Source organism: Onychomys torridus, chromosome 5 (genome assembly GCF_903995425.1).
Source record: "Onychomys torridus chromosome 5, mOncTor1.1, whole genome shotgun sequence".
NCBI lineage: Eukaryota > Metazoa > Chordata > Mammalia > Rodentia > Cricetidae > Onychomys > Onychomys torridus.
The window spans coordinates 37,258,225-37,283,084 of NC_050447.1; the positions used below are offsets into that span (position 1 = coordinate 37,258,225).

The 24,860-nt window shown below is 44.0% G+C and overlaps 1 protein-coding gene across 3 annotated transcripts in view; it reads left to right on the forward strand.

Annotated features, from left to right (window-relative positions):
- Positions 1 to 24,860, forward strand: part of Pmfbp1 (polyamine modulated factor 1 binding protein 1) — a 72,064-nt gene that overhangs the window by 21,761 nt on the left and 25,443 nt on the right. For all 3 annotated transcript variants that reach the window (XM_036186699.1, XM_036186700.1, XM_036186701.1), the window contains exons 2-5: positions 2,787 to 2,859; positions 7,650 to 7,805; positions 19,056 to 19,304; positions 22,151 to 22,372. In XM_036186699.1, coding sequence (XP_036042592.1) covers positions 2,787 to 2,859; positions 7,650 to 7,805; positions 19,056 to 19,304; positions 22,151 to 22,372 — 700 coding nt within the window. The remainder of the gene's footprint in view (positions 1 to 2,786; positions 2,860 to 7,649; positions 7,806 to 19,055; positions 19,305 to 22,150; positions 22,373 to 24,860) is intronic.

Genomic DNA, 24,860 nt, shown 5'->3' on the forward strand with positions numbered 1-24,860 from the left:
GTGTGTGTGTGTGTGTGTGTGTGTGTGTGTGTGCATATATACACGCATGCATGCCATGGGTGCGTGTGGAGGTCAGAGGACAGCTTTTGGGAGTCTGATTCTCATCTTCCACTTGTTGAGACGGGGTTTCTCCTGTTTCTGTCATGTAACTTACTCCAGGTTAGCTGGCCCAGAAACTTCCAGCCAACCCTCCTGCATCTGCCTCTCACCTAACCTTCTAGGAGTGCTGGGATCGCAGATGTGTGCTTCTATATCCACCTGTTTTCTTTCTTGGATCACAGGGATCAAACTCCAGTCACCAGGCTTGCATGTTTTTGCCCACCAGTCATCTCCATGGGCCTCTAGGTTTTTATTTAGACTATTAATCATTTTTTCCTGGGCACAGCTGTCACCAAGAAAAACAATATTTGAAAAACAGATGGCAAGATTTTGAAAATGAGAAAACAGTTCCCTGGGTGAATGAGACAGATGAGGCATGAAGAAGTGATGGACCCAACCGAGATGCAAGAAACAGAGACGTGAAGCCAGGAGCTTAAGAAGAGATGACATTAATGAAGTCACAGGGCCCAAAGAGCAGTAATCATGGATCTGGTAGACTATCCTATCCCCTCTGGGGTGAGTTTCCATTCCATAAAATGCTTGTCAGTCACCCTCCTAAAAGAGCATTGTGGTGGTTCCGGATGTTCATTTATGAAGTATGGAACCTCGTTCTATGCTCTCTTTCTCATCCATCTGGCAAACATTACTATCGAGTGCCTTGAAAATGTATCACACAACCCCTTTTCCCTCTTCAACTGTAAACACTTCCAAGTTGTCCACCACTGTCATTGCTAATGACTCACAGGAATCCCGAGTCTTCTTTGTGGGACAAAAACCCATTACTGTTCCCTCTGAGTTTCCAATTGCTACAGTCCAGCATGTCAGTTATTTTCCCTCTGACTTACCTTCCTTGCTACAGTCCAGTATATTTCCTGTGAATAATGTAACAGACACCTTCTAATTTTCCTTTGAAATACTCTTTGAAACCATCACAGTCTAGAAAATTATTTTTGTGGGTTTTTTTTTCTGTCTTTTACATAAGATTATATATGAGAATCATCTGCAGATGACCCAGTGGACGTTCCTGAAGAAAAACATCATTCTCAAGGACATATTTTTAGTGTGTGATGCTCAGACTGAGTTTATAGTTCTTACCAAACAAAGATGTTTGTCAAGGTAGAACAACAGCAAAGTAAAGTTGAGAGCTAGGACAGACCATGAAGGTCGCTTACTACATACAGCCCCTTCATCTCCAGAGGCAGAGATGAGGGTTCAAAGAGATGAGGTCTTCCCATGGGACATGATTCACATGATTTTGAACTACGTTTCAAAGCTTTGGTAGCTCAGAGCCCTGTTGATTATTCTTTGATGCCGAGATACTTTTAATCTTTTTGACTTGCCTAGTGTGGAAATTATTTGTGATGTTCACTAACATTCCCTCTGAGAACAAAGGAAGTTAGGTACGGTCATGTAATTTGTTTGGACCAATGAAATGTGAGCAGAAGTCCAGTGTTTCACTTCCTCTTTGTGAACCAGTATGTACTTCATCAGGTTCCCTGTCTGCTGTCATGGCAACAGACTAGCTAAGAGAAGTTCCACTAGCTGAGGATGATAAGGAGCTGAGTAAGGACAATGTAGGGCAGAGTTCCAGAGGGTTCACAAAGGACGGGTAGCCTGAGTGAAAAGTAACCCTTCTTGGATTTAAGCCGCTGGGATTTGAGGGTTGTTAGTGTGAAATGACCCAACCTAGCTCTACCAGGTAGGACCGAGCGATGTCATCATTCCCATGATGCATCTCTGTGCAGGAAGATGTAAGAGGGTCTAGAATGCAGAAAATCAGAATGCAACTCCATCCAACATTCCAAACACCACGCATCACAACCATTCTTTCTTCTTGGCTTATATTAGGGATGGGGGATGTAGCTTATCACAGAGAATGAGTATTTGGTGGCTTCTCATTCTTGGAACCATTCTGCAGGTAAGTGGCTTGGTGGAAATTCCCTCTAGCCCTATGGTTAAGAACAGAATGGACTAGATTATTTTAGTAGGTTCAGTGCATTGTGACCTCAAATGCATCATCCTGTAGTTACAGGCCATTGCCTGAACAGTCATCTTTAGTTTCATTGGAAGTTTTTAATCTGGATAATTCTCAAAACTTTATAAGATTTCTAACTCTATAATACCCACTATGGCAAAAAAAAAAAAAAAATCACATCATGGGACATTTCAAATTCATAGTAATAAAACGAGTGCGTGAGCTTCCTGTAGTAAGAGCGCTTGTGTGACCTTGTAAGCCACTTAACCTCTCTGTGCCTCAGTTTCCTCCTCTGTGTGATGAGGATAGTAGTAGTTCTTGACCCCCAGAGTTATTATGGAAACAGATCACATACAAACTGTCTGCTTCATAAGAAAGGCTGTCTTAACTATATCTGACCCACAGAATACTTAGAAGTCTAGAAAGAACACTCAACTCAGACATTTCTCTTCCCTAGAAGAGCGAATTCAGGAACTTTTCAGTCCACCACGTGGTGGTTTTCTGGTTAAGATGTAAAACTATGGTCCCTCCTCCCTCACAGAGGTTTTAACGCATGTGAAAACACAAACAGATGGGTAGGAAAGTTGGTATGGTTAACAGTTTAGGAGATTTTTCCAACTCCCCTGCTGAGGGCATAGATCCAGCTGGGGAAATCTTTAAAGGGCTGGACTCATTTCTATTTTTTCCATCTTAAACACTTGGACTTTTTCAGGTTTATAACAAAGCTCACAAAAATGCTAAAGCTTAAAGGAGAATTGCGATCAGCCAAGGGACTGAAAGATGAGGTAAGCCTCCCAACTGCCTACATATGTGAAGGTGAACGTTTGTTGGGAGGGATTTCTTTCAAACTCCATGCCTCCAAATTCCAGGTATACCCATCATAAAATACCATGGACAAAGCAAGCCACAGAACAAAGATTTGAGAGCCCAGATTTAAGCCTTAGCAGCTCTGAGTCCACATCTAACAGCCAAGTGGCCTGGACCATGCTATCCACTCTCTCTGAGCCTCCTTGGCCTGGCCTCAGAAGTATACATGATGAGTACGTATTTCAAATGCTTGCTAGGTAGATTTCCAGGCACTGTGTGTAAAAAGCACCTAATAGGCTTTTTCTATGGTTGCCAACATTTCATTTTATCTAGTAGGATATAGAAATGGGGTTTTCTGCCTTGTACAATAAAGAGTTGGCCAAATTCTATGTATGTATTCCTTCATTGTTCCACAAAAGACGGAAAAGGTCTTTTGGGATAAATATAGAGATGTCTCACGTTGGCATGTGCTTCTGCCAAGAAGAAGCTGCTTCTAAAACAAACGCTTCTGCTTCTTTCCTGCCGGGTTACTACTGCCGTATGGGACTTGCTGCCAGTTCTTCTGGGAACAAGGGTCTGGTGTGAATTTTCTAGGCTCTTATTTTCAATTAACGTATGTCTTCGGAACACCTTCAATGAGCCAGGCATTGTTCTAGGAGCTTGAGGCTCAAAAAGCAAATGAAATAAAGATCCCTGTTCTCCTGGAGCCTGCCCTCTAGCAGAACAGACCCTCAGGACATGACGGCCCAAAGTATGAAGGAACTACTGAAGAATCAGCCAAAAGTGGCTCATATTTCACAGGGAGCCAAGCTCTGCCATATACCACCTGCGTCCTAAAGAACCTGCTTCCAAGTGTGCCGGTGTCACCAGATTTAGAACAGTAACATGTCCATATTATTTGCTATGTGAGCAGAGCTGTTTCTAAAATTTGTGCCCACAAGGCAAAACCTTGAATGACTTTCCACTAATTCCCATCAAAAATAATGCAAAAACTGCAGTGTTTCTCTAAAAGGAAGCTGGGGACTATAGTCAGCAATGTCAGTACTCATGTTTGGAATTACTGTTGATAAGTGCAAACTCAATTATCACAAGTCAAATGTAAAACTCCTGAAGTAATATTAGTTTTTAAGGCTTTCAGATTTTGTAAAATCTTATTACATATATCTATTTATAGGGGCAAGGTGGGAGAGGTCAGAAAACAACTTCCATCATGTGGGTCCCTGATCTCAAAGTCAGTTCATGAGGTTTGGTGGCCAGCATCATAATCTGCTGAGACATCTTACCAGCCCTAGCTTTCTGCTTTCTAAAGCATAACTCTCACCATAAATTATCTGTCCAGTGGTTATAGTATTGGTGATAGTTAAAAGTGGTTTTCCATTATTTGTTGAAGATTTATCTTCATCCTTAGACAAATCATTTCCCATAGATGATTACCTGAGTCACCATTTGACTCCAAAGTTACCCTAGAAACTACGACTCCAATTTTTCAAAGCCTTTTTTGTTCAAGTCCCCAAACCCTAAGAATGCCACCATTTTGAATCTTAGATGTTCTTATATCTCCAAGTGCTGCTGAGTCGTAAGCTTAAATTTGACACAGCTCTTAGCTGAGAATAAACATGCAACTATTTGTCAGGCCTTTAAAACTCAGAGCAAAATGTTGTCCCCTCTTAAAATATGTGTTTGAGTAGGCAAGCCAATTGACAAAGGCTCGTTTAATCAACACAGAATTCACTCTCATTAAATAGCTTATCTCCCATGATCACAGAAGCAGCTGCCATATTAACACTTACTGTTTTGCCTGTGGGTTGGTAGCTAGGCCGATGTCATGTGCTTCTGGGCAGAGTAGCCGGTTTGGAATCGTCTGTAGCAAAACAGAGTATCTGAGTCCACAGCTTCTGGAAATGAAACCTCACCTAACAGCAGAGATTTGCTATTTCAGCCATCATCTACAACTTCAGATCCAGAATGGCATCAGACAGTGCCCAAGGATCAGCACTACAACTGTTGGTCCCTCTCCTGCCCCTAGTACTGCTGACAGAGCTGTGATTGATGAAATGTCGGATTAAATCTATACCTAATGCATATTGATACTCTAAAGACATCTGCCTGGAATTCGTTCTCCATAAAGTACATAGGATTTTAAGTAGTTCCCAGCTAACGTATTGTACAAGGTATTAGGAAAAAATGAGATCTACTAGGACCCCAGGAAATCTCACCTTTCTTGAGTTTCTGAGCACAGCCTCTTCTCACAACTAACTGTATTAAAAATGGATTGGGGGGGAGGGTCATCTCATTGCTCTTCATGTGCGTTCATTCCTGCTCTGATACCTCAAGACCTCAATGACTTGCTGTTTAGGAATGAACAGTTACATTCTTATTTTAGAAGCAAATTTCATCTGACATCTAGGAAAACACATTTGTTATTCAACTGGTTTAGGGAAACTTCAGAGGAAGATGACTTTATCCCAAACCTCTTGTTTTATGAATGATGACATTTCCTCAGAGACTCCAAGCTGATCCTAAATTTCCAAATTAGATGACGTTGAAGGCCCAGCTCTGAAGTCCTGGTGGTAGAGAAGAATGGGGTAACATTAGGCTTTCTATTCAGAGGGTAGTTCAACCTGGAGAGAGCGGATATTTTCACTAGCTTGAGAGAGAGCATTAAATGGTTAACTTGGGGAAGCTCAAGGTGTGTCTCATTGGCTTTGTAGTAATGAGCCCTCAGTGGATGTGGCGCCATCCCCAGAAACCCTAGAACATGCTCCTCACCTTAAGACAAAATCAGCATCAAGGTGAGGGTGCAGAGCATTCTCAGACTCTCCTGCCGGGCAAGCATGGCATTGTCACCTAATTCACAGGTGACACAAATGCTCTTGTAGCCAGAGAGGAGGGGACCCTGTATGTCCATCTCCCCTGTGAGCCACCACACCATCCCTTGAGCTGCAACCATGAGAAAAGAGCATCTAAGATGCCAGGGCAAAGCAGCTGCTCCCTGTCGGGACCACGGATTTTGTTTTCAAGTTAGAAAACAGTGTCTGCATGCCAATTTTTTAAACCACTCTGCACACATTCTCTTAAGAGAGTCCCTGGTAATTGTCTTAATGGTAATTACATGCTTGGGGCAGTTGACATCCACTGTTATTTTTCTTAAAGTGAGGAGTGAGGGACAGGAGCTAGAAAGGAGGAGGGAGAGGTTTGAGATAATGAAATCCTTTTAATGACAGAGCCATGCCGTTAACCTAATTAAACTGTAAAGTGGGGGGAAACCTGCAGGTACTAAATGGAAATGAAGAAGTGAATCAGCTGAGACAGCAGTGCTTCTGGGAACCATCTGGATTCCGGGTACTCTGACATTGTGGTTCTGGGTCCCACGCTGTCCTCTGGCCCACCTTGGCCTTGTTCAAGGGTCTCCTAAATGGACCTGTCCACTAATACCTGATTGACTAGGTCCATCGAAGATCTCTAGTTCCCATGGGAGTGTGTGCTGTGTAGCTCATGAACCTCAGAAGCCAAGTCAAGTGTGATAGGGTGGCGGAACCCTGGTTCCCTGGGTGACGCCCTGGCCCTCTTCCTAACCAGATGTGAGGCTTTGGCAAGGCAGCTCAGATCCCTGCCCCGTCACTGTGTGTCCTTCCCTGAGTTCCACTTAAAACAGTTGCTCTAAGGCCACTGAGGTGCTCGGGAGCTCCCATCCCACGGTGCAGTCTTTGGCCACTACATCACTGGAGTAGAGTTTGACAGCTCAGCTCTCATTCCCACTAATCAAGATCGACTCTGAGATGTAATTAGACTCTGCAGTCTCCTGTAGGATCAGGCTAACATTACCCAGAGGCCTTTTGTGTAATGGACCCCTTACACGTCTCTTCCCCTTCTCTGTTTGGCTTCCCAGCCCCACCTTTCTGACCTGTTTGCTGGTTTGCTTGAGAGTTTCTTTCCTTCTTTCCTCACGAACATGATGAAGAGCAAGCAGTACAGTGACAGGAAGGAAGCCCTGCAGAGGTTCAGAGTGTTTGTGCTGAATTCTCCCATTACCGCCACCACCCACCCTGGAAAGTGGCATCAACTAATAGACAGCCCACCCATCTGCCACTGCTTTGTACCCAACCCCCTCCCCACCCAGCTTGCTACTCTCTACACACTTTGTTTTGATCTCAGTCACTACTCTCCACTCTGACCTAACAACAATTAGCTAAACCTTCTAACTCCTAATCAAAGACAGGGGAATCTTACTGATCAGGCCAGGCCTTTCTCTTGTGCTCCCAATGGTGAAGCCTTGTAAAGAAAAGCACTAAGTTAATAGGCAGGAGGGAGTGGGGACTGTTAATGGATAAGGAGAAAGTTAAGAGACTTCAGAATCCCTCATCATCTCTATCACTGATTCGCTGTCGTCTTGACAAGTTCATCTGACATCTCGATATGTTTATTTCATCAGTGGCAGAACCATTAATATTTATAGACAGTTCTCTGGGTGCCTGGAATCATTCTAGGCACTGACTTCCTCTCGAAAACCAGGGGAATTGTCTGATGCACCCACAGCAGCGTGGTGAAGATTAATTAATATAAATAAGTAATTGTCTGAATAACGCGGGGCACTCAGACACCTCACAAATGGATCCTGTGTAAATGTTGCCCAGGATGAGTAATAACAGCGGAGGTGTGATGACCGAATTTCCAGCAAATTCAGCTCCCTGTCAACCTGTTAAGCGAAGGAAAGCAAGTGTTTTCTCAGTCGTTCATAATTGATGCTTTTGTTTCTCTGGCTGCCTAGGCCGGGGAGAGAGACAGAGAAGTGAACAACCTGAACAGCAAGCTCTTGAGCCTGCAACTCGACATCAAGAATCTCCATGATGTCTGCAAGAGACAGGGGAAGACCTTGCAAGAGAACCAGCTGTGTGTGGAGGAAGCCATGATGAGTAACAGTCACGTAAGGCACCGGGTAGCTGCTACCTGCCTCAGTCCCCTTGACTTCTGTAGCTTCTTTTGATGGGAACAAAAGAAAGTTCTACGGTGGGTCACTCAGAGTGCTAACTGGGCAAGCAGTGAGAGAACTAAATATACCACACATGCCCTGACACAGAAGAAACTATTCCTATCGTTGGGATTTTTCAGTCTAGCTATTTCCAGCACTATCGAGATACTGAATTATCATCTTTTTCCCTATCTGGATGTAGCGCATCCTGGAAATACTAGATCACAGTGATATAAGGATGGGTCTTGGGCAAACTTCCCAGTGAGCCATGGCAATGAGAGCCACTGAAGCTACTCTGGGGCGTCTCTGTGCATCAGTTGAGAGGTGTTTTAAATACCACAATGATGCCTCACTGCCCAGGAGCTGTTCTTCTGAAGGCTAGAATCCAGTCATTCAATAGCCAAGTGCCAGAGACTCCTCAACCAATAACAAATAGGGAAAAGATTGATCAAAGACTACATCCCTTCCCCCTAAGTCCACGTTAACTCAAGGCTGGCTCTTTGCTCTCTCCCAGAGTTCCTCAGTGGGACTGAGCCCAGCGGACCAGTCATACCAAGCCTAACTTGTTCTTCCCTTCCTCGTGTCTATCCTCAGTGTGCCTGAGTTTTCTATAACCACCTCCCACATAAACTGCTTGACACTCAGTGCCTTGTGACAGGGCCTGACTTCACAGCCCAAGCGAGTCACTTGGTAACCCATACCCTATTTGAGTGTGAAAAGGCAGACCTCACAGGGTGCCGGTCTTTCTCAAGACTGACTTTGAACTAACACTAACCTATAGGTCTAGACAGTTCACCAACTGAGCAATTTCACTTCAACCTGAGGTTCTCTTTCTCTTAGGAAACCCTAAACCTGAAATGTTTAAGGCAGTCTCTAAATTTATTGACACAAACTTGGGGAGCAGATGGAATGATTTCTGAGAATTCCTTGCCGTGGCCACTTTTCCTTTTTATAAACCAAGTTCCACATAAGCATAAAGTCGTTACTGGTTGCGCAGGCCTTGCTGAACCCCTGCATTAGACCCTCAGCTGTTGTGTAGGTAGCCGCTCCATGTTCCTGGTGCTCAAGGACCTGGGCTCTCTTCATTGTGTCTGTTACCATACTCCCAGGATGCACCACTTCACAATATAAACCACACCTTGTTCTCTGAAGCTGCCTGAATATGCATGCTACCAGCAAAGCAATTCCACGTCATCTTACTGACCTTGGCACCCTTCCTCAGGAAGTCACAAAAAGAGAAAACAATCCACTGGGTTTCCTAAATCAATCTCAGGAAGAAGACAATGATTTCTTTCTTTCTAAATAGTAACATTTTAGGATATTTCCACTACAGCTATCATGAGTTTACTTACCACCACCCCAGTCAGAGAAAGCCAAGCGGTTTATAAATACATCTGGCAACTTAGAGGGAGAAAGGCATTAAATTGCATTTTATTATTCTAATTGCCCAGAAGAAGGTCTAACAGCTTGAGACAAGCTTTAAAACAAGCTCTTTTTTTCCTAGCACTTAGTGCAAAATTTAAATTGCAGACTACGCATACAAATACACAATTACATGGAGCCCTACACTCAACTCCTCAAAACCCCTTTAAGACCTGCCGTCCATGGAGAATGTACTATGTTGACAAAGGAGAAACACCAGGCTTTCTGGGATTTTGAGTAATACTGATGAGGAGCTGGGGAAATAGGCAGGAGGTCATGATTCAGAACCATATTTAGGAGAGAAAAGTAAAATATTATATCAGATGTTATGTGTAACAAAAGAAATAGAAGGAGAGAGAGATGGGGGATGGGAGGGAAAGTGTGTGACTGTGTAAATCAGAGAATGTACAGACTCCAAAACCCAGGAGCAGAGCAGAGGTTATGGCAAGAGAATAACGTTCTGGGAATAGAGAGATGACCCAGCCATTAAGAGCACGCTGCTCTTTCAGAAGACTGGAGTTGATTCCCAGTGCAGGGCAGCTCACAGGCTCTTGTAACTCCAGCTCCAGGGTGCCTAACGCCCTCTTCTGACCTCCATGTGTACTGCATTCATCTTCACAAACTCACACTCAGAAACATATAACCATAATTACAATTTAAAATAGAATCTTTTGGGGGGAGGGGTGAGCAGGGTTTCTCTGTATAACAGCCCTAACTGTCCTGGAATTCTTTGTAGACCAGGTTGGCCTCAGACTCACAGAGATCCTCCTGACTCTGCCTCCTGAGTGCTGGGATTAAAGGTGTGCGCCACCATGCCTGGCATAATTTTTTTAAGATAGGGAATTATTTTAAAGTAGAGTACCCAGGGTGCAGAATTTATGAGCATTTTACCCTTTGGGTATCAGCCTGCATTTGCCTGACCCTGAGACTGAATAATTCCTTCAATTTATACCTTATCCCCTCACTGTAGTCAGAGTGACTCCAGGTAAAAGAAGAAAAAGAACAACAAAGATATTAAAACAACATCATCAAAGACTGGGTGCCGTGGCGTATACCTAAAGTCCCAGAGCTCAGAAGCTGGAGGCAAGGAAGATTACCAGCCTAAGACCATCCTGGCCTATGTAGCAAAATCTAGACTAGCCTGAGTTATATAGTAAGACACGTCTCTGAAACAAGTCAGAAGCTGGAGAGACGGTTTCAGAGGAGAAGTGCGTGGTGCACAAGCATGGGGACCTGGGTTCGAATCCTCAGAACTCACAGAAAAGGACGCCTATGAAAGGCTGTGGCAGTGCATGCCAACAATCTCAGCACTGGGGAGGTGGAGGCAGAACAAGCGTGGGCTTTGCTAGCCAGCCAGTCAAGTTGAATAGGAAAGCATACGTTAGTGAAAGATTGTTTCTCCAAAAACAAGGTGCACAGAAACCAAGGAGGATGTCTGACATCAACTTCTAGCCTCCACACAAATGCACACAGACATGCATACTCAGAAAGACTCCGCCCACCCCCACCCACACAAGATAAAACCAAATAAGTAACATTAAATCAGAAAAGGGAAGGGTAAATTTGTAAAAATTTACTCAGGTTTTATTCACTGGTAGAAGCATGGAGAACATACCCATGAACTGGAACTGATCTTGGAGATGTATGGAGGGCACCATTTTTAGTATAAAAATATATAAAGCAAGTGTTATTCTTTCAAGTAAAGGTAATTAGTTGAATATCTAAAGATTGGTAGAAGCCTGGTGAGCATTATCACACAATATCATTTTGAACCATTGGTAATGAGAGCAATTTTAATGAACTTGCTAAATGCAATGTGTGGTCCTGAATTGGATCATAAATCAGAAAATAAAAATTAATGAAAAAATGTGCAAAATTCAAAACCTGTATTTAGTTTCATTCCTAATAATCTACCAGCGTTAATTTCATAGTTCGGTTGCATAAGAAGGTAGCATGGGACAGTGTAGAGGAGGAGCCATGAGAAGTTTGTCCTACTTTCGGCACTTGTCTGGGAATAGAAAATCATTCCAAAATAGTTTTAAAATAAAATGGACCCCATGTAAGCAGGGGTCTGGTGAGAAGAATGTCTGAACCACAAACACTGATTTTAATAAAATGTCTACCACTGAATACAACAAGAAAGGTGCTGTGGCTTATAGGTAACACAGGAAGTAACGGACAAGCCTCTCTAATGATAAAGAAGGTTAACATGGAGCTCCAAGGACATATCTACCTCAAAGACAGGAAAAGAAGTTCATGGCAATGACTGAGGGAAAGACAGCGAAATTCTAAGTTCTTAAATGAATAAAGAAAACCATCAGGGACGCAGTTACCAGAACAATGCCGACCTGTGACAGCAGAGCATACAAGCCTGAAAGAGGGAATAAATGGTTAAAAGGTGTTTTGAAAAGCCGGCTTTAGGCAAATCAGCAGGGCCTGATGACATCCTTCTAAGAGTGCTTAAGGAATTGGCAGGTGTTATTACATGGTTGCTAGTGATTATTTTTGAGAACTCAAGAGGATAAAGAAAGTCCCTGTAGCCTGGAAAAGGGTAAATGAAGTGCTCATCTTTTTAAAAGGGAGAAAGGACAATCCTGGTAATTATAGACCTGTCAGCCTCATTTCAGTATCAGGGAAAATATAGAACTTAACATCAATCAATTAGCATCAACTTCAAAAGCACGAAGTATTGGGTGGAAACCAATGTGACTTTTCAAAAAAACGAGTCATGCCAGGCCAATTCATTTCCTTCTGTGATCAAGTGGCCTCGTACGCAAGGAAGGAGTACTGGTTATAATCTCTTTGACCACAGTGGGGCTGGAAGGTTGACAAAATGTGGGAACAGGTTCCTATGGGCAACCAGAGTCTCCAGCTTTTCATGGGGCTGAAAACAGGACAGAAATCTGGCTGAGAAATCTGGTTGACTAGATGGCCTCCAGAGTCACATCCAACCCTGGACAGTCACCTAAAGAGCTAGTATTATTTCCTTAAAGACATTTACAACTTGCTTAGTTTTTTTTTTCTTTCCATATTCCAAATTAAAAGTCAAAAAAGAATATAATATCTTCACTAGAAAAAGAACTTTTAAGAAAAAAAGACAGGGACTAGGGAGGTGGTTCTGTGGGTGAAAGGCTTGCAGTGTCTACACAAAGATCCCCAGCACCCCTGTTAAAGCTGGATGTGGTGGCATGCATCTGTAAGCCTAGCATAGGGGGCGGGGTAGAAGAAAATAGCAAATTCCTGCAGCTCGGAGCTGGCTTAATCGAAATGGCAAGCTCCGGACTCAGTAAGAGACCCTGTCTCAAAATATTAAGATGAAAAGTAATTGAGGAAGATATCTAACATCAACCTCTGGCCTCACATGTATTCATAACTACATGCACACATACACACACACACACACACACACACACACACACACACACACACACACAAGTGTAGTGATGACTTTCTGAATCTGCCCTTTGTCACATATATAAGTAAACTGAATTTAACCTATCCTGTATTATTTCTTATTTATCAAGAGTTAAGAAAATAAGCTTTTAAACATGTAAGGACAAATAAGCAGGAAGTTAACAAGTCTGAACTAATTTTAGACATTTCTCCTCATCTTTAAAATTTGGTTTCTCCAAACCCATAGGCGTCTATAATATGCAAATGTTTTAAATTCCCATTCCATAAAATTCCAGTTTCTCTGTGGATTTAAGCAGTTCTTGGGTCTTCCTATCAGTGGCATTAGTCCAGGTGTTATATTTGTTATGTAGGACAAGAGTTCAAAACACCCCATTATCTGGCTCCTATCGTGCTACCTCAAACTAAAGTAAAATCCAGAACTATTCCACATGACCCGTGAGGAGGAGAAATGAGTCACAGGTCATTAGTATTGCTGCCAGGATGTAGAGCTTCATACACAGCACTCAGGAAAAGACATTTTATACCCACAGGAAGCTTCAAAACCAATGAGCAATTCTGAACTCTCCTGGCATCCCCAGGTGCAAGGAGGAAAAGCCTAAAGACAATTTTGCTCCTTTCAAACAAAGCATGCTTTTCTCATTCTTTCGTCAGTGGATAGAAAAATGGAGACATCAGAAAAGGGAGATGAATGAAGGAATAAACACAAGGAGACAGCAGCTAGTCTTCAGCTGGGGCCTGTGTCCAGCAGCAGAGAGGCAGATCCAAACCCTGTTACACACTAGATCCACAGTCTTCACCATCAGCAATCAGCTCACCTTCAAAAAAGCCAAGAGAAAAAAATGATTTGAGCCATATGAGACTTGGGAGTATTTTCTTCAAAAATGATTTGAGCCAAAATAATAGGAGACTTGGGGATATTTTCTTCACTGAAGCAAGTCCCTCAAAAACAACTCTAACCCAGAATGTTCACACCCCATTATAGTTCAGTCCACATTAAGTAGGTGCAATAACTTTTTTCCTATATAGCTCTCAATAGCCCCCCCAATCTGTATAGACAAGAGGGTCTAGGTTCTTGGAGACTTCGCTGTACAGACATTTGTGTGCCTGTGTACAGTCTATACAGAGGGGGTAGAAGAGAGAGGAGACAGAGACAAACAGAAAGACAGAGTCACACCCACCCACGGGCATGCCCAACTCCCTCATCTCCAAACTCATTTATAAGTGAGTTGTGAGAACAACAACATTCTTAGCTTGGGAAGACTGAGAGCACCTAGCAGTATTCTATATAATCATAGCAACTGCAGCTAGGTGCTGTAGATTTCACCTCTACTTGAGAAGTCTCGTCCCCTTCCTTACAGCTGCACTCATGAGTTACTTGGGCCAAACATTCAACCTGTCATTGCTGAATGTTTCTTTTGCCTGGTGACAATCGTGGTCTATTTCTTGTCCATCGTAATTCTGAGGCATGTGGGTGAGATAAACTTCAAAGGGGGCTGGGGAAGAGTAACTCTGTTTGGGCTGACACAATCAGCATCTGTCTTTGTGGTTCTGAGCTGCGCTGTCTTTACCTCATCTCCGCCACCACCACCCTTCTCACTTAAAATTTCTTTCCTTAGGATCTCAGCTAAATTTCATTAAAATGCCATCTCTCCCACTGGAGAGTCTGACCTGCTAAAATCACTCTGTCTGGACAACCATGACTCCCCCACAGTCGAACATCTAAATCAGCAGTGACTTCTGGAGGCTCCATTTCCAAATTGTCTCTAGAATCCAACCATTTCTCCTAACCTCCACTGCTACAACATTGCTCCACACCACTCTCTCCTTGCCTGGATTCTTCCAACAGCCACTTTCTGCATGCTTTCTCTGCTCCTGTTTTGCTGCTTTCTTACAGGTGACCTTCAATAGAACATGCCATGTGTCCTCTGTAAACACTGTGAAAGATCATGGAACTCCCTACTTTCCATGGGGCTGTCATCTCTTGCAGGAAGCTAAGGACTTTGCCATGGCCTACCTACCCTACAGGACCTGGTGTCCTTTTCCTCACCTCCTCTGGCGCCATTTCTCTGCTTCAATAGAGCACAGTGGCTGGAGCATCTCCAGGGATCCTCAAACACCACCAGACTGATGTGCACCTTCTTGTCTGTAACAGATTTGCTATTATCTTTCTCTGGAACATCCCTCCTACATGGCTCGACCATTCTTCTTTTGCTTCCTTCCTATTTGGACTCAACCCATCTTGTCTATGAACTTTTCCAACAAAACTCTTATTATGTAATGATAAACTACTCCACCCTGCCTGTCTCTTCTTCCTGTCCGCTTTGCAGTACTTTTGCCCACAATTAACTCTACCATGTTCTTCTCTCTCTCTCTCTCTCTCTCTCTCTCTCTCTCTCTCTCTCTCTCTCTCTCCCTCCCCATCTCTCCTCCCTCTCCCTTTCTCTCTCTCTCTTTCTGTGTGTGGGGGTGTATATATGTGTGCATAAAGAATGCACATGTGCATATATCTATACATGTAGAGGCCACATGAGATGTCTTCCACTATCCTTTCTAATTTATCTCTTTAGATGGCTCTCTTACTGAATCCAAGGATCACTGATTGGCTAGCCTGTCTGGCTAACAAATCTGGACAGTCTGTCTATCCATCTGTCTCTACTCTCTCCCCATATAACCCGTGCCATGCTACAGATTCTGGTGAAAATGCTTGGCTTTTACATGGCTTCTGGGGAATCTGACCCCAGACCTTTATGCTCAGACAGCAGGCTCTTCACTAACTGAGCCATCTCCACAGCCCACTCTCATAATTCTACAAATATAGTACAATTATGAACTTGCATACTTATCAATGGCAGGATTTTATCATTTACAAATCATTAAACTTCCATGAAACTGTAGAAACATTATTTTTAATGCCTTGAGTCCAAGAGACTGAAAACAATGTAGCTAATGTTATTCCTCTTGGTAGTCTCCCAGAGCCTAAAGGTAAAACCCTCTTGCTGAACACACCACAGTGGTACATAGGGGAAGTTAGTGGGGGCTGTCACCTCTTTTCCATCCTCAAGTCAGTCTTTCTCCCTCCAAAGTCCCAGAAAGGCCTGGAAATCATGATGGAGAGCAGGCCAAGCTGTAATGACACCATAGAAATGCAGCCTCCCAGTGTCCTGTGGTCCTAGACTTGGACCAGGACTGGATTTGGATCAGCCAAGGCTGCCCCAATCTGCATGACAGATGCATGACTAGAAACTTGTGCACAGTGGCTCATGTCAAGGTCCCATATACCAACTCATCTGACTGCCCTCCTTCCCATGGCACAAGTTACACATAAAGAAACGTATCTGAGCGTAGGAAGACAGCCCACCATTGCCCCAGGCTAGGCTGCAGGTAATACTCTACTTACTGCCTTGCCCATCAGCTCTTATCCAGTGAACTCAATAAACAAAAAACCATGCTTTAAGATCCTAGTGCTGGACACACCACATGCTTTGACACGGGACTTGGAGGAATTGAACCAGAACTGACATGGAGGTACCATGTAAAGTGCCAAGGGAAAAAAGCAGCCAATAGTCCTGCAAAGCTGGAAAACCTACCAACTGCAGCGGTCACCAGCCCAGCAAGACGTCTTCAACAGAGCAATAGTGGCACTTCTATCTTGTGGGTAACCAAGGGCTAACTGAACTTAAGGCTCACTCAATAGGAAGGAATTTGATGTCTCCTACCGCAAACCTAGCCAACTACCTTTGGTTAGATGTCACAGATCCTAGAGAAAAACCTACTACCATCTTCCTAAACCAATATTTCTAACTGTATTCTAAAGTGCAGCTCTGATCCCTCATCAGAGAAACTTTTTTTTTTTTTTTGAGCTGAGGATCGAACCCAGGACCTTGCCCTTGGTAGGCAAGCGCTCTACCACTGAGCTACATCCCCAGCCCAGAGAGAAACCTATTGCAGAGATCCACATTTGGCACAACGTGGAGAACAAGTGGCCCTAGTCCTGGACCAGGGCTGAATTTGAATCAAACAGGACCGCCCTAATTTGCATGACAGAGACTGTGGGGTGCCAAGTAATAGATACCTACGAGGCAACCCTACACCTAAGGCTTGGCATGAGTCATCAAAGAGAAGGTGGGAAGATGATAAGAGGCAGGGGCCCAGGACAGCTGTTATGAGATCCTGTCTTCTAGACAAGACCAGGAAGTGGCACTTGGGAGACCTCAACAGTATGGCTGATTCAGTAAGACCTGACAATGACAACACCAGTTTATACACAACATGGAAGAGAGAAACTTTACAAGACCCTCCCCTAGATGAAGAGCTACAGGCTATCAAGGGCTGCTGAGAAGAAGAACCGGTTATCTTCACGGACAAGACCTCTGATAGGTTTTCCTATCCCAAGTACACGGCCTAAACACATACAAATACAAGCAACACTAAATGGACTCAGTAGGTCAGATGGATGGATAGATAAGTAGATAGTAGATAGATGATAGATAGGTAGATAGATAGGTAGATAGATAGATAGATAGATAGATAGACAGACAAACAGATGACAAAATAATAATAATAAGAGATCATAAATTTGAGAGGAAGCAGAGACACATGGGAGGAGCTGGGGGGAAGACAAAGGGGTGGAGATGATGTAAATACAGTACTCATATTTGGAAAAAGTAAAAAAAAAAAAAAAATGTTTAAAAAAGAAAATATTCCAGCCAGGTGGTGGGGATGCACGCCTTTAATCCCAGCATTCAGGAGGCAGAGCCAGCCAAGTAGATATCTGTGAGTTCAAGGCCAGCCTGTACTACAGAGTGAGATCCAGGACAGGCACTAAAACTACATGAAGAAAACCTGTCTCAGTGAAAAAAAAAAAAAAGAAAGAAAGAAAATATGCCAAAACATGCTTAAATGCTGTTTGGTTAAATGTACTCTGTTAGTGAGACCAAGGCCATAGACTGAAGTTCTTGAGAACCAACAAAACTTCCCAGTCCAGGCTTTCGTTCCTTTCATCTGAATATAGAGCTATGCATGAATCTGTAATCTAAGCCCTGTAGGAACAGACATGGCCATTACTCTGGGGTGTCTATAATGCAAGTAGAAGGTAAGATATACAAAAATAATGCAAGCAAAGTAAGAAAGAGCACAAAAAGGATGTGCCAGGTAGGTCTACAGCCCTAGGACAAAGGCAGCTTAGCAAGCCCAGCAAGGAGAGAGACGTGAACTGAGCCTGGAAGAATGAGCAGAAGGATGAACACTAAGGATCACCAACAGGCTACCTCTTTATCTATGTCTCTTTGACATGCCACTGTCATAAGGTGAGGATAAGACAATACAGAAGCACCATTGCAAAACTTCAATTTTCCTGGAAAAAAAATAACTCAGGGATGTGTCCTGTCAGCAGAGGGCCTGGGACAGAAGGGTGTTCAGTGGACACAGTGAATAATCCAGAAGCCATTCGAGAAGACTGTGGATTAGCTGTGTACTGTCAGGGAAAAAGAGAGAGAGAGAGAGAGAGAGAGAGAGAGAGAGCGCGCACACACACACACACACACACACACACACACACACACACACACACACTTACACCAGGTCTCAACCTTGTTAAAGAAAGATAGTAGGTGCCCAGAAGTGAGCACTGTCTCTGCCTTCCATACTCCAGCGTCCCAGAAGTCCTAGAATCCAGCCAACTCAGTGCTCTGTTACCCAGGAACTTTTAATCCTAAATTCAACTCAAGAATCATTAACCAAAAATTTGCTTCCTTCCAGGTCAAACTTGTCATCCTTCCGTGTGTAGGTAACATATAAGCACAGTATTAACTATATCTCTCTAGATCCTTTACATGTATGATTTTTTTTCTTCTGGCCTACATGAGTAATAGCTTCTGGATTGGATTGAGGTGCAGGGCAGTGAGATGGCTCAGTGGGTAAAGGGGCTTGCCACCACTCTTGATGACCCGAATTGGATCCCCAGGACCCCTATGGTGGAAGGGAAAACCAATTCCCCAAAATTGTCCTCTGCTCTCCACATCTCCACATGCAGACCACAGTAGACACACACACACACACACACACACACACACACACACACACATACACACACACACACACACACACACACACACACACACCTCAATAAACGTAATGTTGAAGCTTTTTAAAGAATCATCTTTCCTTCTTTTGATTCCTCCTTGCAGAGTAGGAATATGAAGTGATTCCTCGAGGAATGTAGCGAAATGTTTAGAAATGTCTCTGTGGATGAAAACATCAAAGGGTGGAGAGCTGGGTTGTAAAAGGTTGAACACATGCAAAAGGCCAAAGAGTGAGCTGCACCCTCTGTGGCCCTCTAACCCTGTTCTCTACATCCTGTCTGTGCTACAGAACAAGAAGCAAGGCCAGGCGTTAGCCTACAAGGAGACCCAGATAGAGTTCAAGTCCAATAAGCAGTGTCACCTGAGGCAACTCCAACAGCTGAAGAAGAAGCTGCTGGCGCTGCAGCAGGAGCTGGAGTATCGCACCCAGGAGCTGCAGAACTCCTACTGCTCTCTCCTGCAGTACCAGTCGATCCTGGAGAAGCAGACTTCCGACCTGGTTCTCCTGCACCATCACTGCAAACTCAAGGAAGACGAGGTATCTCGAGATCAACCTTGGGCCTGTCCCAGGCGCCCTCGCATCTCCAGCACTCAGGCCCTGCCCAACAGTACGCACGCATGCATTTCCAAGGGAGGGCTTTGCACCACCTTGAGCAGACTTAAGGGCCTTCCCTCTTTAGTTCATGACCCGAAGGTTAGCAAATGGAAACTAAATGGACCGGCGTGACTAGGTTGAGAGAGCCAGGATGAATGCATGTGGGGCGTGGGGTTCCTGTGCACACATGCGTGGTGTATCTATGTGGGAGAGGCCATCTTCTTTCTCCATATTGTTATGGCTGTTGAAGTTCAAGAGACTCCAGATCTCTCAGGGTTTAAAAAAAAAAAAAAAAAGTAAAAGGTCCATTAAATGAAGTATTTTTAGGAAAGTTGGCTTTTGGTGCTGTATAAATCCCTGGCACCTGCGCAAATGTGCAGCCTCTGGTTCTGAGTGGGTCACTAAGTGCCATATTGTTTCTTCAGGCTGGAGTTTTAGAGCCTACAGTTTAAGTGCATTCTGAACATTCACTTATCTTGATGCTCCAGGCCAATATTTTTTTAAAGCAAAGAATAGCATCCCTATGAAATTGCAATTAAATTCTAAAGACCCATAGGACTCGGCCCCGTTTGGCAGGAAGGACACAGATGTCTTAGTACTGTGTTCCTAAGTAATGGCCAGGCAGACCCATAGGCGTGCCTTCCCTTAACGGTTTCTTCTTTCAGACTTAACAAAAATTCCAAGGAGTATTTTAGACAGTGTTTTTACTTAAAGACTAACTCCAGGGACTTTAAAGGGGACCTTACAGAGAACATAGAAAATTCTTTAAAGGGCATAGTGTGGCCTAGAAAGAGTTTTCAAAAATGATTGGGAGAGGAAGGAAGAAAGGTTACCCCACAAAATGGCATTTGGGGAAAGTCTGTGAGCTTCGACTGTGGGTTAATAAAGCCCTAAGTGTTCAAACTGGCTGTTCCCTGTACCCTAAACCAGAGTCCAGCCTGGATAAAGCACCCCCAAATTAGCTGGGATGCCTCTTAGCAGCAAGGATCAGAAAGAGCTGTTAACAACAGTCAGAGAGAGGCGGCCTGTTGTGTTATGACAACTGCATGTATCATCGGGGTCCTGAAGTCTGACTTTTAGCTTTATCCCACATCCACTCAAGACGTCCATTCCCTGGGTCACCTGAAGAGTCTGCCAGAACTCCACAATCACCCAAATAACCCAAGTGAAAGGGAAGATGGGAAGAAAGTACATGTTGTCATTTTAAGGACACTTGCCAGAAATTACAGAGAGAGAGAGAGAGAGAGATCACATCGCATGACTACAACTAGCTCCTAGGAATCCAAGAAATGTGATGTTTGGGAGACATATTGCTACTCCCAGTCAAAATCAAATTAATGATTAGCTATTAAGAAGGAGGGGAATAGGTACAGAAGTTGGCAAGCAGCAGTCACCTCAATCTGAGAAAACAAAATTTATTCCAAACATTCTGCCCACCTCTCTTGACATCTTTAACACAGAAACACCACACCCTTGCCCAAGGTCATGTTCTGCCAACAGCAGACCTGAAATGAGCATATGATCACAGTCATGTACTGAATCCAGGGAGAGACTCACAGAAGCATGGGGAGGTTTGGTCAAATGGAGTGGATTACTTGTCCTAGGCAACTGGGTTTCATCCCCTGGGGGGCTGGAAGATACTGTGGAACAGTCCTCAGAGTGGACCTCTCAACCCACACCACTGGTACTCACTCCTGGGGGTATTCACTCACCAACATGTCCTCCCTATCCTTCCCCTCTGGTCAAAAGAGCAAGCAGCCAAAAGTGCTTAGAGTTGGAATGAGCTATGTGCAGAGACATAGTGACTGCTCAGAGTCCACTGTCTGCAGGGGTCCTCCAACAGGTTTACATGGATACTAATGGAGCTGGCCCTATACACATACTACATATAAGACACATGTGTATGTACATATACACACATATACATGTTTAAAAATAGTGAGTGCCACAGGAATGTGAGTAGAACCAACCCTTTCTGCTATAATATGTGAACCTCAAATGCCCTCTCTCCTCTCTTCCTAACAGACACTTTAAACTAAATGATCCTTTCCTAAGAGGAACCTCAAATGAGGCAGTTAGTTTAACTAGCTTAATTAGTGGGCCAATTTCTGTCAAGAGTTGGACAGTTTGAAACAACATGAAGCCTCCAGACTCCTTGAACACATATAACTGGACATGTACTTTAGCACACTCAACTATATACAGTCACTTGCTAATTTAAAATCTGGTCTCCTCAAGATTATGAGAGAGATGATCTTGTGCCTCCTATATATGGCTTGTCCTCAACCCGTGTGATGCTCGTGAGCATCCTAGAGATACCCGACAGCGGACGACAGGTTAGAAAAGTAATTTACATAGGATGATGTCAATCTCAGAGGAACTTTGGATCAGGGCCCCTCACTATCTCTTGGGAACTTGCTGACATGAAGCTGTGTGCATGTGGGACTCTATGCGTTCCAAATTCGATCTCTAGAGAGTGCCCAGGAAAGAAAGGACATGGGCATTCCAAGTCCTTTCAGAAAAGGGATGACTCAAACTCATCCCTATTAATCAGCAAGCAGGTGTTTATTCAGTCCCTCCCAAGTGTCAGAGAGACCGGGAGAAGATGCAGTCCCTTGCCTTTAAGAGCTGAGCTCAAAGCAGGACAGCCTGATTAGTACTGCAATCACTGACAACCTGATACTCAATGGGGCTTCTGCGTGCTCACTATGGACTCTCACAGTCATGTCCTTCTCTTCCCGGCTGGCTGCTTGCATGGGTTCAGTGCGGTTTTTCTCCCACACCAACAGGTCATTCTCTACGAGGAGGAAATAGGGAATCACAATAAGAACACTGGGGAGAAGCTTCATCTGGCCCAAGAGCAGCTGGCCTTGGCGGGGGACAAGATCGTCTCCCTAGAGAGGAGCCTGAACCTCTACAGGGATAAGTACCAGACCTCCCTGAGCAACATCGAATTGCTGGAGTGCCAAGTGAAGATGCTGGAGGGCGAACTCAGTGGAATCATCAGCCAGGTAGGACCCACGTCTCATCCCCAGCTGGGAGCTCCATGGTAGACATTGCCCAGGCGGTTCCCTCTGCTGGTCCTAGCCTCTTCCACCCAAGACTCAAGCGTCCCACCAAATGAGTGCCTGCTCCTGAATTTTGTAGCACTCAGTTTTAATAATTTCCAGCTTTTATATTTCCTTTAAGATTACTCCTAACCAGGGATTGGGTGGGGGGGGGACTCAGTTGATAGACTTCACCTAGTATGCATGAAAAAATTGGGTTCAATCCCTAATATTACACAATGAGTTCAAGGCAGTTTCCTAAGACTTCATCTCAGAGAGAGAGAGAGAGAGAGAGAGAGAGAGAGAGAGAGAGAGAGTCATTATTAAGGGGACTACTTACTACATCAAAGGATATGCTTATTTTGAGTGATTGCCATGTAAACTAAAATGGTTCTACCATTTTACACTTTTAACAACAATAATTAAAAGAAGCCTTTTTGCTTTGTTTTGTTGAGACAGGGTTTCTCTGTGTAGCTCTGGCTGCCCTGGAACTCACTCTGTAGACCAGGCTGGCCTTAAACTCAGAGATTCCCCTGCCTCTGCCTCCCGAGTGCTGGGATTAAAGGCATGTGCTACCACCACCCCCATCAGGCAAAAGCTTTATAGAATACAATTTTCATCCTTGTATTCAACTGAAGGGTAGGGTGAGGACATTTTCCTCCATCCAATCCTCATTTCCTCTAATCCAGTGGGTCCTCCAGGAAAAGGCCCCAGATAGACTTGCATCCAAGTATTTATGGACAAAGATCTTGGCATTAACGGCTGTGGAAGAAAGCAGAACAAAGCTAGGCTAAATAAAGAGTAAAGATGAGCTGCCCTGCAGTCTCCCACAGGCCTTCCCTACTCCAGAGGGAGCTGCGGAGTGGCAGGACCCTCCAGAGCTTGAGTTGAGAGAAAGGGTTCTAGCCTTGCTGCCTGCTTGTTATCAGCTGCTGAGTGTGGGCTGCCCCCTGTGACTTAGGCAAAGCAGTTTTCTTCAAGTCAGGCAAGGCCCTTACATGGCTTGTCACTGACCACAGCCCTTGAGAGAAGCCCTAGGAAGCCTTTCACTACCAAAAGGGATCTGGCCCCCACCAAATTAGTAGTTTTAATCTTTTCTTTAAAAAATAAGTAACTGTGTTATTATTTTTGTACTGATTTGGGAGCTTCTTAATATATATAATAATAATTCTTTGCTGCGCTGCATGTAGTCCCCACAGCCATTTCACTTAACTGCATTAATGACATTTTTACCATGTGGAAACGTCAGTGTTTGTGGAGCTCACACTCTATAGGTTCCAGGCTTTATGTCTTGCTTTGAAAGGCCTTCTCAACTCTCAAAATATAAAAGGGCTTTATATATAAATATGTTGGTTTTTCAAGACAGGGTTTCTCTATGTAGTTTTGGTGCCTGTCCTGGATCTCACTCTGTAGACCAGGCTGGCTTCAAATTCACAGAGATCTGCCTGGCTCTGCCTCCTGAGTGCTGGGATTAAAGGCGTGCGCCACCACCGCCACCACCCAGCTCAAAATAAAAAAGCTTACCCTTTTTTTTTTTTTTGGTAGTTTTATAAGTTTTCATTTTTATGTCTTCAGCCTTCAGCCGTATGTGCATAGGAAATGAGATGTGACTTTAATTTTACATTTAAATATGTGACTCTCTAGGGGTCCCTAAACCTTTCACTGAACACAGCAACCCTCCCCTAGTAACTCAGGCGCCATCTTGCAGTACTCAATGCCTCTGCACACAGGGTCTCAGGACTCACTCCTGAGTTGCTTGCCTCTCAGTATCAGAGCTCCTCAGTGACTGTTTAACAGCGCCTTGTAGACCCTCCTCCTCCACTGTCTCTGTATTTCACAACCATCCTTAGACATCTCTTCTTGAAGAAATTCACACTTCTATTGATTGACTAATGCTAATATTATATATTATTGTGGGAAATTAGCAAGCCCCACGGAGCATGATGTGTGGGGATTTTGACCCTTTGTTTTCACTGAGGATTTACACTTTCCTTCATAGGTCTCACATATTTTGGCTGAGTTTGTTTATGGATCTATTACATTGGTTCCTGGTTCTTTCTGTTTTGAGACATGGTCTCACTATTCACTCCTGGCTAGCCTGGAACTTTCTATGTGCAACAGGGTGGCCTTGAACTCACAGAGATCCTCCTGCCTCTGCCTCCTAAGTGCTGACTAAATATGCATGTTACTACATCCAGTCTGAAGAGAAGCTTTTCCACATGTAATCTTAAGGATTATAAAGTCAGCGGTTAAGAGCACTGGCTGGTCTTCCAGAAGACCCAGATTCAATTCCCACCACCCACATGGTGGCTCACAACTGTCTGTAACTTGGGTTACAGGGGGCCTGAGACTGAACCAACAACCAGGGAGCCTGCGTGGGACTGACCTAGGGACTCCTCATGTATGTTACAGTTGTGTAGTTTGGTCTTCTTGTGGGACTCCTTACAGTGGG